The sequence below is a fragment of the Phalaenopsis equestris genome, unplaced genomic scaffold (assembly GCF_001263595.1).
Source record: "Phalaenopsis equestris unplaced genomic scaffold, ASM126359v1 Scaffold000540, whole genome shotgun sequence".
Classification (NCBI taxonomy): domain Eukaryota; kingdom Viridiplantae; phylum Streptophyta; class Magnoliopsida; order Asparagales; family Orchidaceae; genus Phalaenopsis; species Phalaenopsis equestris.
In genome coordinates, this window is record NW_018164980.1 from 2,430,858 (window position 1) to 2,445,616 (window position 14,759).

The 14,759-nt window shown below is 34.7% G+C and overlaps 1 protein-coding gene across 1 annotated transcript; it reads left to right on the plus strand.

Moving 5' to 3' along the window:
* The first annotated feature begins 5,188 nt into the window (after positions 1 to 5,188).
* LOC110028947 lies at positions 5,189 to 14,759 on the plus strand. The gene is made up of 3 exons (XM_020731025.1): positions 5,189 to 5,416; positions 12,828 to 13,289; positions 14,232 to 14,759. Exons 2-3 carry the CDS (start codon positions 12,930 to 12,932, stop codon positions 14,643 to 14,645), a joined length of 774 nt encoding a protein of 257 aa, XP_020586684.1. The 5' UTR covers positions 5,189 to 5,416; positions 12,828 to 12,929; the 3' UTR covers positions 14,646 to 14,759.

The following is a 14,759-nucleotide window of genomic DNA, read 5'->3' on the forward strand; positions in this document are numbered from 1 at the left end:
TATTTAAAGCACCTAAATTTATTTTGAGTGATTTCCAAACGAAATTGATTTGCTTCTTAAGAAAATAATAACTAAAAGCATGCAAATAATATATTAAATTTATATAATTTCGAAAATAAAAGAAAATAACTAAATAATAATAGTAATGAAAAAGACTCCAAACAAGTCCTACATTTATCACTCACCCCCTCCCCCCCCACACACACCCACACACACACACACACATATATATATATATATATATATTTATATATATATATTATATTGCAACATTTTAGAATTTATTTGGCTTTGCTTTATATTTATTTAAATAACTCTCAAATTAATTACATGTGCACAAATAGTTTATTTATTTAACTATTACTGATCTTGTGTTTAATTTACCCATCATAATTAACTTGATCATTTAGTTTTAATAGCAAATTCACTCAATTATGAGTTTCCTAATGTTGAAATTTAGAATAATGTGTTTCATTGATATGAACGAGAGTATAAAAAACACTTACAAGAATCCTATAATAAGAAAAAATAATAAAAAATAAATGATATGAAAGGAAAAATATATCACATGATATCTCCAATAATCAATTCTTATTAATTATTAGGAGATATAGGAAATAACATAAAATATGAAAACAATTAATTCATAATCTAAGGAAATAAATATAAAATATGAAAAGAAACATCTCCTTATTCTAAGGAAATAATTTATTCCTCACAACTTCTTATAGGAATAAATTATTTACTTCTATAATTCTTAACACATTTGACTAATGAAGCTTAATTATGTTAATTATGCCTATTTTTTTTGTTTAGAATAAATAAGCATATTAATAATTTTATCCATATTTAATATAATCTTTTTTATATTGCTAAGACCAGTTAAGTGCAGCTAAATCTTAAAACACACAAAAAGCTTACAAATCATTCCCACCACACACTGTGAGAGTACGCTTGAAAGTCACGAATATTGAGATGTTTCAAATACAATATGAAAGTCCTAAAAATTTCAAAGCTCGTTCCTCTCACCATTAAAAAATCCACCTAAATGTAATATAGGATTTGTTTGGAGTGGCTGCTACTTAACAAAAAAGATGATGGTAAAATTATACTATTAAAAATAAATTCTTTGAAAATGTGGTGGGAATTATACATATCTAATTTTTCAAAAAAATTTATGTGTGGACTCCTGACGTAGTTTTACGTGCGGCGCAGGGTATTTCTGAGTTATTTTCAGGTTATTTTCAATAATACCGAAATAGCACATGAATAATCCGTGGTCTTTATGTTTGGGTTATTTTTGGGCTATTTCGGGATTATTGAAAATAATCCCTAAATAACCTGAAAATAGCTCAGGAATACCCTGCAACACATGTAGAGGTACGTCGGGTGTCCGAACAGAAAATGCACGCCTAATTTTTTTAGGAAATCAAACAATAAATTTCTTAGAACGCACATAAACATTACTAATAAAAAAAAATAGTTTCACATGACATAATTTTTTTTGAAAACAATCAGAAAATAGTTTATAAAAAAAAAATGTGATGTGATTTGAAGCGCAAAATAACAGAAAGTTATCCCAAAAAGATTAATAATTTTTAAGAATTTAAAAACTACTCCCAAAGAACACTGTTGGCATCGATTTTTATGTCACAAATATAGGGTGTCTACCTGCATGACGCAGGATTGTCCACACTTTGTTCGTAGCATCCCACCCACCCGGGAACCTTTGGCACTTGTTCGGGGCAAGTAGCTAGGTTCGGTGGCGATTCAGCTCTACTCGGGAAATTTCCCTCCGGGAGGCCCATCTAATACATGAGGCATGGTTGGTGTCTAATTTGATAATTAAAAGTTAACACACGTCCGTATGGAGCCTCTCAGGGCCAGTGGAAGTCACAGAGTCCACCTATGTGCGCTACGGGGAAATTAGGGTTTGAGACACACTACTCGCACCGCGTTTTAGGACGATCATCGACATCGATTTCTCCGATGAATGATTGACCAAAATACGTCATTTTGAAGTTATGAGACTATATTTCACTAGCATGAAGTCTCTCATAGCTTCCAGATAAAAAGAGGTATGTGACATGGTGCAAGGTGACATAGGTCATGGACACACAAGATGCCATGTTAGCAGACACACAAAAGTATAATGCAAGTGTAAACCACCTGTGACGTGGTGCAAAGTGACATAAGGATACCATGAATCAAATAAACAGAGTAATGCGCCCATGAAACACACAAATACTCTTCACGAGCATATGAAGGTGTATGCTCACAAGCACACTATAGAGTGCAAATAATCAAACCGGTGACGACAGATCGGTCGTATTGACAAAGATTGTTGATTGGGCCAGCATGGGCAGTCGATTAACAAAGGAATGGTTGATTGATATGATTGGGGCGGCGACAACTGACCAATCAAGCAGACCAAGGATGGTTGATCGAGCCGACTTGGGTAGCCGATCAACGGAGACTGATCAATTGATCTAATTGGGCTGGTGACAGAGGTTCGATCAAGTAGATTGAAGATGGTCAATCAGACCGAAGTAGGTGGCTGATCGATGAACGATGGTCAATCGATATGATTAGGTTGGCGGCGGCTCATCGATCAAGCAGACTGAAGGTGGTCGATTATGATGATTGAGCTAGTGTCGGCGGATTGACCGAGTTGACAGAAGTGGTCGATGGGGATGATCAGGCCTGTGGCGGTCGATCGACTGAGATGACAAAAATGTTCGATCGAGATGACCGAGCTGACGACGGAAAATCAATCGAGTCAACGAAAAAGAGAGTGTCGATCGAGCCGGTGGAGGCGGTTGATCACACCACATGCGAAAAGAGATGTTTTTAATGCATATTTTGAAATTCATGTAGTGCAAAAATTTGAAATGCAAACTCATGCGATATGAGACCCGATTGGATCCGGAAATGAATCGTGCTCATCCTAGCAAAGTCATGGGAGACCTAGGGTAAGTGATGGAGAGGTGTACCAACATTATATTGCACAAGACAATATGACACCCACCTCCGTTTATACGATACTAAGTGGGGATTCCCTTGCAAGGAGGACACTTCGTGATTGGGAAGAAGTTGAACAAAGGAACACCTTCGTCTTCTTGGTTGATGTGTTTCAAACATCCATCCGGATGAAACCACCAAAGCAAACAATGAGAATAATACAACCCCGACTTTCAAATTTTGGGCTAAAATGAAGAGGTATAGGTTTTACTCTTTGGATTTAGGGCAAAACACAAAGCACCTAATCATATTTGCTTTCCTCCAAGAACACAAAAATCTTAACCTATATCCTCTAACATCTAGACCTAGGTTTCTAAGGATGCTAAACCACAAGAGTTCAAAAAATATAACTGAGTCGGTGGTTGATGATGCATTTTCTTTGATTGTCCGTGCTCCATGATGTTAGAAGGTAGTCGTTCCTTTTTCCGTCTCAAAGTGGTGAAGAAGCTCTCCTTGCTGAAGAGAATGATGAGGTTGTCAGAGTTCTTCTTCCAAGCTAGGAAGAAGCTTTTCTGGGCTCAACTCACAAGGAGTCACCAGAGAGGAGGAAGAAGAACGTGTAAATGAAGAAAAAGGCAAAGAAGATGGAGCAAAAATGGCTTCCCTTGGCTTATTCTTATGGAACATGAAAAATCTCCCTCTATAATTCTTTTTGAAGCTCCTCTCAAGCTATCTTCAAGGCTCTCTTTCCCCTCTACTCTCTTGATCCGAAAAATGACTGATCTCCCCCTCTTTTGCCACCGAGGCAATTCATATCCCTTACTACAAAGCCAAGAATTGACCATTTACCTCATTATGCATGGGCCTAGGTTACTCCACATGCCTATTTTGGGTAAAGAACCAGATAGAGAGCACTATCCCGTGGTCCTAGTGGCGTCGTCGGCGGACATCCTGGGATTGTAGGCTAGAAATCGTTAAACAGGTTGAACCGGAGTGGCCACGTCAAACTCTGGCGTGGTCGAGCCACTGTAGCAAGTATCGTGGATGATAAGTCAACGTGGTCACACCGAAGACTTAACATAATTACACCGCGCGTTTTGTTTGGTCAGTGTGGTCACGCCACCTTCGGGCGTGGTCACACCTGTCCTCACATAAATCGAGCTTCGGGAAAAGACTCAGTTTTTGGAAGGGTTTCGAGCATCGTGGGACCTCGGGAAGGTCGGATATGAGCAAGACATGATCCTCAAAACCTGTAGGAGTCATAAATACATCTCTGAACCCCGAGAAGACGCTCCAAATGCTTGTCACCGAATAAAACATTAATGTACGAAATTCATCTGTTCAGCCTTAGGTTTAAGGTATGAACACATGCACGATAATTTCGTCGATATTCTGTCACATTAACTCATTTATCAACAAGACACAACCCCCATAATGTTGGAATGGCATCAACGCAAAGGACATCGAAAATGGTGTCAAGCTAGTGATGATCGGCTCAGAGCACGACTACGGCGGCGCATGCCCCAAATATCACACCTACAACATATATTTAAATATCCTATGGGCTCCTTGAGCCACATTAGGCCACATATGATCTCAGATACGATCCTGTGTAACTCAAAAATGGCGTTTCATATGTGTTGCATCAAAAATGAATGTCAACAAAAAATATTTGGTGCAGCCCACCCTCTTCCCCTCACATATGCAATTCTGTCAGAGATATCCATTAATCCCCCTAAAAATCATCAAGAATCAATAAAGACAAGTCTCAACCTTCTCTCAGGATCTCTTTGTCTAAGAGTGACTACCTATCAAGTTACACTGATTCACTTTCTATGAGATAGCCTAGCTTTGCCCTCTCGACGAGATGAGAGAATTTTTCATCAGGGATCTTTGGTCGACGGCCACACTTGACTATTCTATCTGCAAGACTTGGCCGATCAAATCAATCCTGCCAACCCCTTGCCAGTCAAAGAACAACCAATTATCACCATCAAGCCTAGCCGATCGACAATCCGGTGATCTTTGCTAGCTTAGCCAACTAGCAATATCCATAAAGTTTAGCCGATGGAGACCAAAGAGAGCACTTCCTCGCGTAGCCAATTGCAATATTCACAGAGCTTAGCCGCACCTATTTATTCATAAAAGAAGCGCCCAGAGGCCCATTAAATTGTTTATTCGTTCATGGGCCTTGCCCGACAAAAGCTCTAGCTTGTCGTACCACCCCCTGCACAGTGCATTCTCGAAGTTCGGCGAGAATGTTAGAATGATTGTTAAGGAGCCGAGGCGTACGCCTATAAAAGGCGGCGATTGGCGACCCGCTTGTCTGAAAGCGCCGCCACCTGCACCGCCGGCGAAACTATTTATCTTTTTGCCGATCGTTAGCTGATCCGAAGCAACAGAAGGCTGAATTTTTTAATCGCCGGTCGGCGCCGGATTCTTCACTCTTCCTGAGGTCGACAAATTTATGCTTATGATTAGCTAGGGTTGCAATTTTTTTCCGCAGTTTCTTCTATACATTTCACCATCGCTGTTTGTCGCCGTATGGAAAAATTTTCAATTTGGTCCCTTCGTTTTGCTCGATTTTTTTTGGGTTCTAGGGTTCTGTAGGGGGCCCTAGTGTTTTATTATGTTTTGAGAATGACATTTATGCATGCACTTTTTAGGTATAGAGTGTCATTCATGGAGCCCACCGGGCTAGTTGGCTGCTTAATCGGTGCATGTTGATGCGGTGAAATGAGGAATAAAGGAACTCCATGTGAGTTGGTGAAACGTAGCTGGGAAGACGCCCCTCTTTAGTAGGAGTTTAGATAAAGCAAGTGGATGTGTGGAAAACAATTTTATTTTATGGTTTGCTGAGGCTTATGTTAATTTATATATAGTTGCTATTGTATTACTCAAAAGACTTGTCGACATCAAGGAGGATTTTCTTATAGAATAATGATTTAAAGAAAGTCTAGTTAATTGAGGAGGGAGATGATTGCATCAGTGGGTGCTTTCATGGTGTTTTAGAGAGCTGATTGCCTACGATTTGCAGTGTGGGAGAATACTTTTGTTTTTAATGCTGCAGAGATGATGGCATCAATTTTCCACCCTTTTTTATGCCTAGTTCTTCACTCTCCCCCTCTCGACCCGTCCGTCGGGTTTGATTTCTAGAACATTGTTTTAATTGATGATACTCTCATTATCTCTTTAACGTTATTGTTATACACTTTCATCCTTCTACATTCAACTTAATTTTTCCTCTCTTTTACATTTTTTTCTGACTACTTTATTGCATAACTATTTGAATAAAGAATTAAAATCTTCATTTTATTCATTTACACTTAGCTGGGTTTTTATATTAATCCCTTATTTTTAATTTTATAAGTTATGCCCTCATTAGTTTCCCCAATAAATTGTATACCATATTGTCATACTTAAATCTGCTTCACATGGTTATCCTATAATATTGATTTATAATTTTCAATATCATATTTACTTAAATTACATAGGATATCTTTAATGTTTGTTTTGCTGATTCTAAATCTATTCTTTGTAAAGCTTATGATGAATTTTCCAATTCTTTTATTTAGATTTCTAAGTTATTTGCACAAGATATACAACATATAATTTTTAAGGGACATATAATTCCTATTGTGATTTAAGTTTTTTTTTCAACTTTTAATATTTATCATTAATACACTAGTGCTCATATCTCGAATAACTTTACATTCCTTGGAGACGCATCTTTTTTTTTTAATAAAGATTGCTAAATTAATTTATATTTAACTCTCATATACCCTTTCATGATTGATTGGGACGATGCGGTTGTTTTTTTTTTTTTGTTGGTTGATACTTTCTATTAAAATTTTTGCACTTAAATGTTCTGTTGTATCAAATTTTCATCATTTGTTTTTTTGTTTAATATTTGATAGCAATTTTATGATTTTTCATTTTATATTCATTCTTGTTTTGTGTTACATGAGGTATTAGATCTATTTTGTGCAAATTTTTCTTGACAACTTGTATCCACTTTATTATATATATTTTCTTTATAATCATTACACATTAATTCTATTAATCCATTATGCGGGTCCATCTACTTGCCTCTTCTCTGCATACTCAAATTACCTACTACCCCCTTAACTTAAAAATCACCACTCCTACCACTATTTTAATTTAATTATTTTACATACTTTCTTTCATAAATTTACTATACAGTCATCTTATTATTCTCTCTTTTTTTGCCACACATAACATTATTATGAACGACCTATTTATTGTCAAACACACAACCCAAAGAGCATTTACAATTTTATAAAATTTATTTACAAGTTTTCATGATATAATGACATTCTACTATTGCATATACTCTCAAGCTATTTCTTTTAGCCATCTAGCTTTAATTATTGTTATTATGACTCCATCGATATCTGCAATTTGTTCTGCAATCGAGTTCAATTTACTTAAATCTATCAAACATAAATATCGTTTTTTGTTACAATAATGGTTCCTAATTATGCAATTTCATCCATAAGATTGTATATCTCGCAATCAATTTTTTTTTACTAATTCTAAGCCTCTTATAATCTAAAAAATCTTTTAGTTATCAATATTTTTCTCTTATATAATTCCAAACCACAACAAAGGCATCTCTCTCCACACTATCTTCTTCTTGTTTTGAGAAGCACTATAGGCTTGAAAGGAAAAATGGTGAAGACAAGAACCAACCTCGCCATTGATCCAGAGGAAAACATGAGTACAAACCAAGCACTCATTCCAATCTCCTCTCAAGCTAGGACATTGACCATGACAACTAAATATTGGAGGGCTTGATAGAGATTGGGGGCCCAAGAAGGGATTTTCCATCATTTCATGTGTTCACAACAATTAGGAACTATGACAACTTATAGTGATATGTTTACCTATGCGAGAAATTCTTGTACATGTGCTCTCAATCTAGATGTCAAAAATCTTAAAGATGGTTGAATTTGGTGGAAGAGGTGGTTTGCATGTTTGAGTTTTCTTAGGAAACCTAACTGAAACCTCTACAATAGCGAAGAAAGCCCCAGAAGTAGTCTACAAGAAGGGAGCAACACTGATATGCTTTTTCAGCATACAAGAAGTGGCGTGGTAAGACCAAGGAAGAGTTTTTCAGGCTAAATACCCAAGTCATGATGGCATAGTTTTTTTTTTCTTTATCTTAGATATATGTTAAGTTAACTGAACTTGATTTTAGAGAAATTATATGACATTTTATATTTGGAAACTATACCTTAGCCAAGTTCGTATTTATTGATGTGGTTGAAGATGGAATGAAGCATAATGTGGACTGATTTTTATACTTTTGAGTTTGCAGTCACTAGTATGTCAATTACAGTGCCCATAAGGTTATACATCTTGATGTGTGACACTTTATCTTTGGCAATCCATACACCTTGAAGTTTGCATTGATAAAATATGATATATCTTATATTGTAATCTAAATTATTTCTATTTTTTTATCCTGATCTTGTCTCCCTCAATTAAGCATAATGTTTATTAGTGGCAATCTTGGTTTAATTTTTCTTCCCTTGGGTGAGATGACAGTTGAGCCAGATAAGACTTCTTTTTTTTTCATGCTTGATTGTTATCAAGGCAAGTAGATAACCAATTATTTTCTAAAACATACAAAGTTCAGTACCCAAGGATGCTGTGGCGCATGAAATGTCATTGAATGATGGAGTTTCTGTGCTAAATCAACTAAGAAGTGAAATTTACCTTTTGATGTTTGTGTGAATGTGCGCACTGGAGGCGGGTAGGCTGACGGGCGCGTGTGGGTATATGTTTTTGTATATGTGTGTCTGTTTACTAAACCAAAATGGGAGAGAAATTTCTCTTAAAAAACCTTAATGCGAGAAAAGAGATCCATTCCAAAATAGAAGTGTCTCAAATTTTAATTTCTTTTTAAAATTATGTACGGAAAAATAAGAAAATATGATCTAGTACTAAGACAAATAAAATCTATCAATCTAGCTAAATTATATTTATGTCTATATACCATAGATGAAACCATGAAAGGAGGAAATGCCTTTCACTTTTGAAAGTTAATGCAAGAAGATAGTGCAGTATCAAAAAGGTTTTTTTTCACAATTTTTTAAATTACTCTTTTAGTGGAAGAACAAAGATATTTTTTAGTTGATTGGTTGAGCCATAAGTTGAACTCTGGTTTAACTCAAAGTAGGCGTTAGATTATTTTTGAGTTCAAGAGAGGAGCTCAAAATCATGTTGTTTTAAAATTTTCCAATTGAGAAAACACTTTTAACATTCTTATATCTAACTCTATGTTGGCCTATTTTGAATGCTATAATTTAAAATTAAATTTCAAGTAAACTCAAATTGATTTATAGTTGACTTAGCTCAATTTGATTTGATGCCAATTTGAGTAAGAGTCAAAATTTTAATGAGCCAAGCCAAACTAACTCGAGCTCGATTTGATTTTAACTTTAATTCATATACATTGTACACTGTTGATTAATCTATTTTCTTCTTACTGGAAAGAGTTGAATTGAAAAAAAAAATCTTCTCTTTATATTTTTTTTGTGAATTTTCTATTGTCCCATATATTGCATAGTGTTAGTTTCTTATGTGAGTCTCTTTCATTGGACTTCCACAGAGGCCATGAGTTTAATTGCCTATCCGTTATAGTAGATTATTTTAACAAGAATGTGTGCATAATATGTGGTGAGAGTACATGAACTTATTTTTTTAGCATATTCAGAAGCTTTTTGTGGTTGCTTTAATAAATTAATTTTGATAGGGACAATAGATTTCTATGGAATTACTAGAAGGCCCTTTAGAATTTGATGAACACCTAACTGAATCGAAGCTTCCTCTTTTATACACATATAGGCATAAATAAGTGGTGCATTAGACCATATTCTTAAAAATTTCAATTTGAGGCATACAAAGGCTTAGAATGAAATTCTTCCATTTATGTAGTTTTTCTATACCTGAGGATACCATCATCCATGAATGCCCATGATAGATGAATTGCGTTGTGAATTTGAAGACCACTTCAATGTGAGATGGGCTAAAGAAGGCCTTTAAGATTGCGAAAAAAGGTTAAGACTCCCATGCAAACCAAATGATTTTCAATGGAAGAAGGTTTTTTTACTCTCTTATTTTAAAATGTAGGCTGCTAACATCAAGAGAAGTTGAGTAGACTTTTGAACTTTGATGAAATGGTATCTCTCTGATATAAGGAAGTTAGTTTAGAATTTCAAATTTTGAGGAGATGTTTTCTCCTTGAATCTTGCATTTTCTAAAGATTTTGATTCTTTCTGCTATATAAATAAATTTATTCAAATCAACGAAAAATCATTTTTTCTCAGTAACATAAAATCTAACAGCCTTAATATCTCTTCAGACTCTCCAAATCTCAATAGTTTGTCTTCTGGACATATTGCTTTTTGTTTTTGGATCTTAAACGAGTGAATTCATATGAAATTTTTAATATAGAATTTTTTTCTTGATATATTTTTATTAATGCATGCTCTTTTGATCTTCATTCTTAAGCGTGATCAAAGCTTGCAAAGCTTAGTTCATCTTACAAGTTGTTTATTTTATTTTATATTATTTTTTGTACTTCGTTCATAATATAAATCATAAAAAGCTGTAGATCTGACTTTGCTTACTCTTTGCAAATTTTCTAACTTACAATTGTTTGCTTTTTGTAAAATTTATAATCTTTTTATTTAATACAAGTTAATGGTTTTATCCCATCACATAAAAGTACTCCATCGCCATAATAATTTACTTCATTTTCCATCTTTTGACTTATTATTATTATTATTATTATTATTATCATGATCATTATCATCATTTTTGTTTTTATTATCATTATTATTATTGTTATTATCATTATCATTATTATTCTTATTCCATTAAAGATACTCCTTATTTATTGATGATCTATTTCTTGCTCACCCTAAAACCAGTGGGGCATTATTCATATTACAATCAACTATCCATCCAGTAAATTTTTTATTGAAAGTTGAAGTTTTAATTACCCTTTACTCATCTTGGGTGATTACTTATTTTTGCATTTTAACTCTCACCAATCTTATTTTAAGACCACCGTTACCTTTTATAATTTTCTTTGATAATTTATGATTATATTATCTGTAATTATTATTATATATTTTGTGGTTAGCATTCTCCACGTATTGCCTTGGAATCTTTACAGAATAAATTCCTTCCTTATAGCAAAAATAAATAGATTGTGATTTCATTTTTTTTTCTTTTGAAAGTATGTAGCTGTTAATCTTATATCTCAAGGAATGCGCGCATTATCTCTAGATGATATGCTATTGGTAATCAAGTATTGATTCTTCCTTCATATTTCCATCTCTTATTTCTATTTAAGCCTGAAATCTCTTGAACTTGTCATTTTAGAACCTACAATTCCATTGAATTCTCTCTCAATAGTTATTCTCTTTCTTTGGGCTAATGTCTTTGCAGCCCATCCCTTTTTTCCTTGAAATGGGCTTTATAAATTATATTTTAGAAGATTTACAGGCATACCACTCAATTCTTATGTATTTACATATTTAACGCGTAAACTTCAATATTTATTTGTGTGCCATGAAAAGGTGCATCTCACCATTTAAAAGTTAAAATAGTAGTATTTTAGATGTGATACTAAAGATTTGGGTGTTGTAAATGTAAAAATCAAAGTTTAGGTGTAGATATGTAAGTACATAAGAATTGACTGGTATGTCTTATCTTTTAATCCAATTTTACAGTGTAAGAACTAATTATATTTATAGCATCCTTTATAATACTTAATAGTTATCACCAGGCCAATAATTTTATTCATCTCAATTGTTTTATCTTTCTATTCTATCACGCATCAACTGTCGTTACCTACTCTTATTGTTAATCTTCTTAATCTGTAATGACATGCAAAATTCAAAATTTAAAAATTTACATGCAAAATTGAACTTTTTAAAAATCATTGCTTAGTTTCTGGAATATGAATAACTTTAGTCTAACCAATATCAACTTAGACTTGTTCACGTTTAAAGCGGGACTACTGAGCTTGAAAATCATTTTGATCTCTTTTGAATTTATATTGTCTAAATCATAACTTCTGCTGAGCATAAAAATATTTGCTATTTATTTAATCAACGGGCAAAAGTATTCTTATGTTTATAAGATGTTGGGTTCATGAGTTATGATCAACCAGACCCTTAACAGCTCTTGTTAAGTCTGATCTTTCTGAGATTACAGAACACAACTTACTTTTTTCAAAATTTGCCCAAATATTTACATGGCTTAGGTTGGTTTAACTGGTCACTAGCAAAACTTGTACGTGTTAGCTTCTCTCATTCTCTAACTCAAGCCAGTAAAGGTGTGCATTAATTGGTTTAAGTTGAAAAGCCAAACCGATTGATTTGGTTCTAATTACGCTATTTGGATTTTGGTTATTAGTTTGGTTTGGAAAAAAACTCGGTTAAACTGAAAATCTAATTATATTACAGTTCATTTAAATCCATCAACCAATCAATCTAAATTGACTGAGTGCATAAATCTTCATTAGGATTTCAAAATTTGGGTAAACCAAAAGCCAATCGAATAAATTGAATTTTATTTTAGTTCGGTTTGGTTCTGTTCTATATCTTATTTGATCGGTTTGGTTCTGTTCTATATATTATTTGATCGGTTTGGTTTTATTTGTTATTTGCTTTGGTTTAATAAAATTTTCAATTGAGTTAACAGAACCAACAACCATTTGCCAATCCCTACACTCTCTTATTTCATTGTGGAGCATTGGATTCAATGCATTCACAACTGTAATTCACTTCCCCTTCTTCTTCTTCTGACTTTACTTAAGATGACAGGAACCAGAGAAAGCCTATCTCTCTTCCCATCTCAGCCATTTTTATCCTCACTCTCCACCGTCCCCAGATCTCAAGCCATATAACGAACTCAAGCAAGACCAAATGTCAGCATCTTCTGTTGATATGGATTGGAAGAGCGCAACCTGTGCCGTCTGCATGGAACCGCCACACAACGCGATCCTCCTCCTCTGCTCATCTCACGAAAAGGGCTGTCGTCCATACATGTGCGACACGAGCTACCAACATTCGAACTGCCTCGAATTATTCAAGAAGGCGTACATGTCATCCATGTCATCTAATCCAAAAACATTTTGTCCCCTTACTCCAGCTATATACGGTGAATCGAAGTCCTCGGAGCTCCCATGTCCTCAGTGTCCTCTCTGCCGCAGTCCGGTGAAAGGTTGGACCGTGATAAGGCCTGCGCGGAAGTACCTGAACAACAAGAGGAGGAGCTGCATGCAGGTATTCCTTAAATAATCGGGGTATTTACATATATACAACAATTCTTATGTGTCTACGTATCTCACATCTAAACTTTCATTTTTACCCACGTAGTACTCAAATATTTTATATGGCATAAAAAATAGGGCAATTACGACTTTTAAAAGTGGAATACGGCTTTTCATGCTTATGTTTAAAGCCCAATGTGCCGTGTATGTGAATATGAACCTTTAGGTGTGAGATATGTAAATACATAAGAATTGTGTGCTATGTATGTAAATTTTCCTAAATAATTTTGCTTAGGCTGTTATTCTGGCAGATGAGCTTGTTGGTTAAATTATTGCATCTCTTTCACACAGGAAGCGTTGTGTTAAATTGTCGATTCATAGAGCAGCACAGAGAAAAAAAATTAGGAAGAATTGCATTCATACCACTCAATTATTTTTTTTTTACAAATCTAACACCTAAACTTCAATTACAGATATGTCATCTTAACCATGCATGAAAAGATGGATTTCACCTTTTAAAAGTTAAATTAGCGCTATTTTGTATGTGTTATGAAAGTTTTGAGGGGTATAAATATAAAAGTAAAATTTAGGTGTTATGTATGTAAATACATAACAATTGGGTGGTATGTAGATAAATGCTCCAAAAAATTAATATGGTTTCTCAAGTATTGGTAGACGGTCAACATAGTCTTAAACAATGTAAAAGTCTCATTGAGCAGTTAGACTAATTAAATAGTGATTAAACCCTAATACCTAGTCAGGTGGCCATTTTAGCGATATTCTCTATAATCTCAGACTATTTTGGCCCATAATTTTTTATATATGTGGGTTGGACTGATCACATAAAAGATTATAAGGCATTAAAACATATTATAAATATATACTTATAAAGGAGTAGGAAGCGGTATTTCATATGGTTTCCTGCATCTTGCTTATTTATATTGCTGTATGGCAGGGAAATTGTTCATTTGTGGGGACATTCATGGAGCTACAGAAGCACGCAAGAGAAGATCATCCATTTCCAAGGCCTCAGGAGGTCGATCCCGAGCTCGAGAAGAAGTGGAGAGAGTTCGAGCTTGAGAGAGACAGACAGGATGCCATCAGCTTCATCAATTCTTCGATGCCAAACTCTCTGATATTGGGAGATTATGTGATTGAAAGAGATGATCTCCATAACAACATCGATCGAGGTGTTTTTTACAGCGCCGAGGACCGGCTTAATCAAATTTTTAACGATCTTTTTTATGATGACGATGTTGATTTTCCTAGAGTGCATCGGCGCCGGCGACGACGCCAGAGGAGAATGCGAGGGAGTCGGGTGCTTGGATTTAGTCCTTTTTTAACTAGATGGAGATGGATGTATCAATAGGTTATCTTATGAGGCTTTATTTTGGGTGATGGCTTATTTATTGGGTGGTCATTTACATGCATGCCACATATTTCTTATGCATTTACATAGCCAACCCCTAAACTTTACTTTTTT

What these genes read in the sequence shown, in the direction of transcription:
- LOC110028947 (XM_020731025.1), top strand. Translation starts at nt 12,930, where the DNA reads ATGTCAGCATCTTCTGTTGATATGGATTGGAAGAGCGCAACCTGTGCC. An exon ending in AGAGGAGGAGCTGCATGCAG is followed by an intron (nt 13,290 to 14,231) that starts GTATTCCTTAAA and finishes GCTGTATGGCAG; the next exon opens with GGAAATTGTTCATTTGTGGG.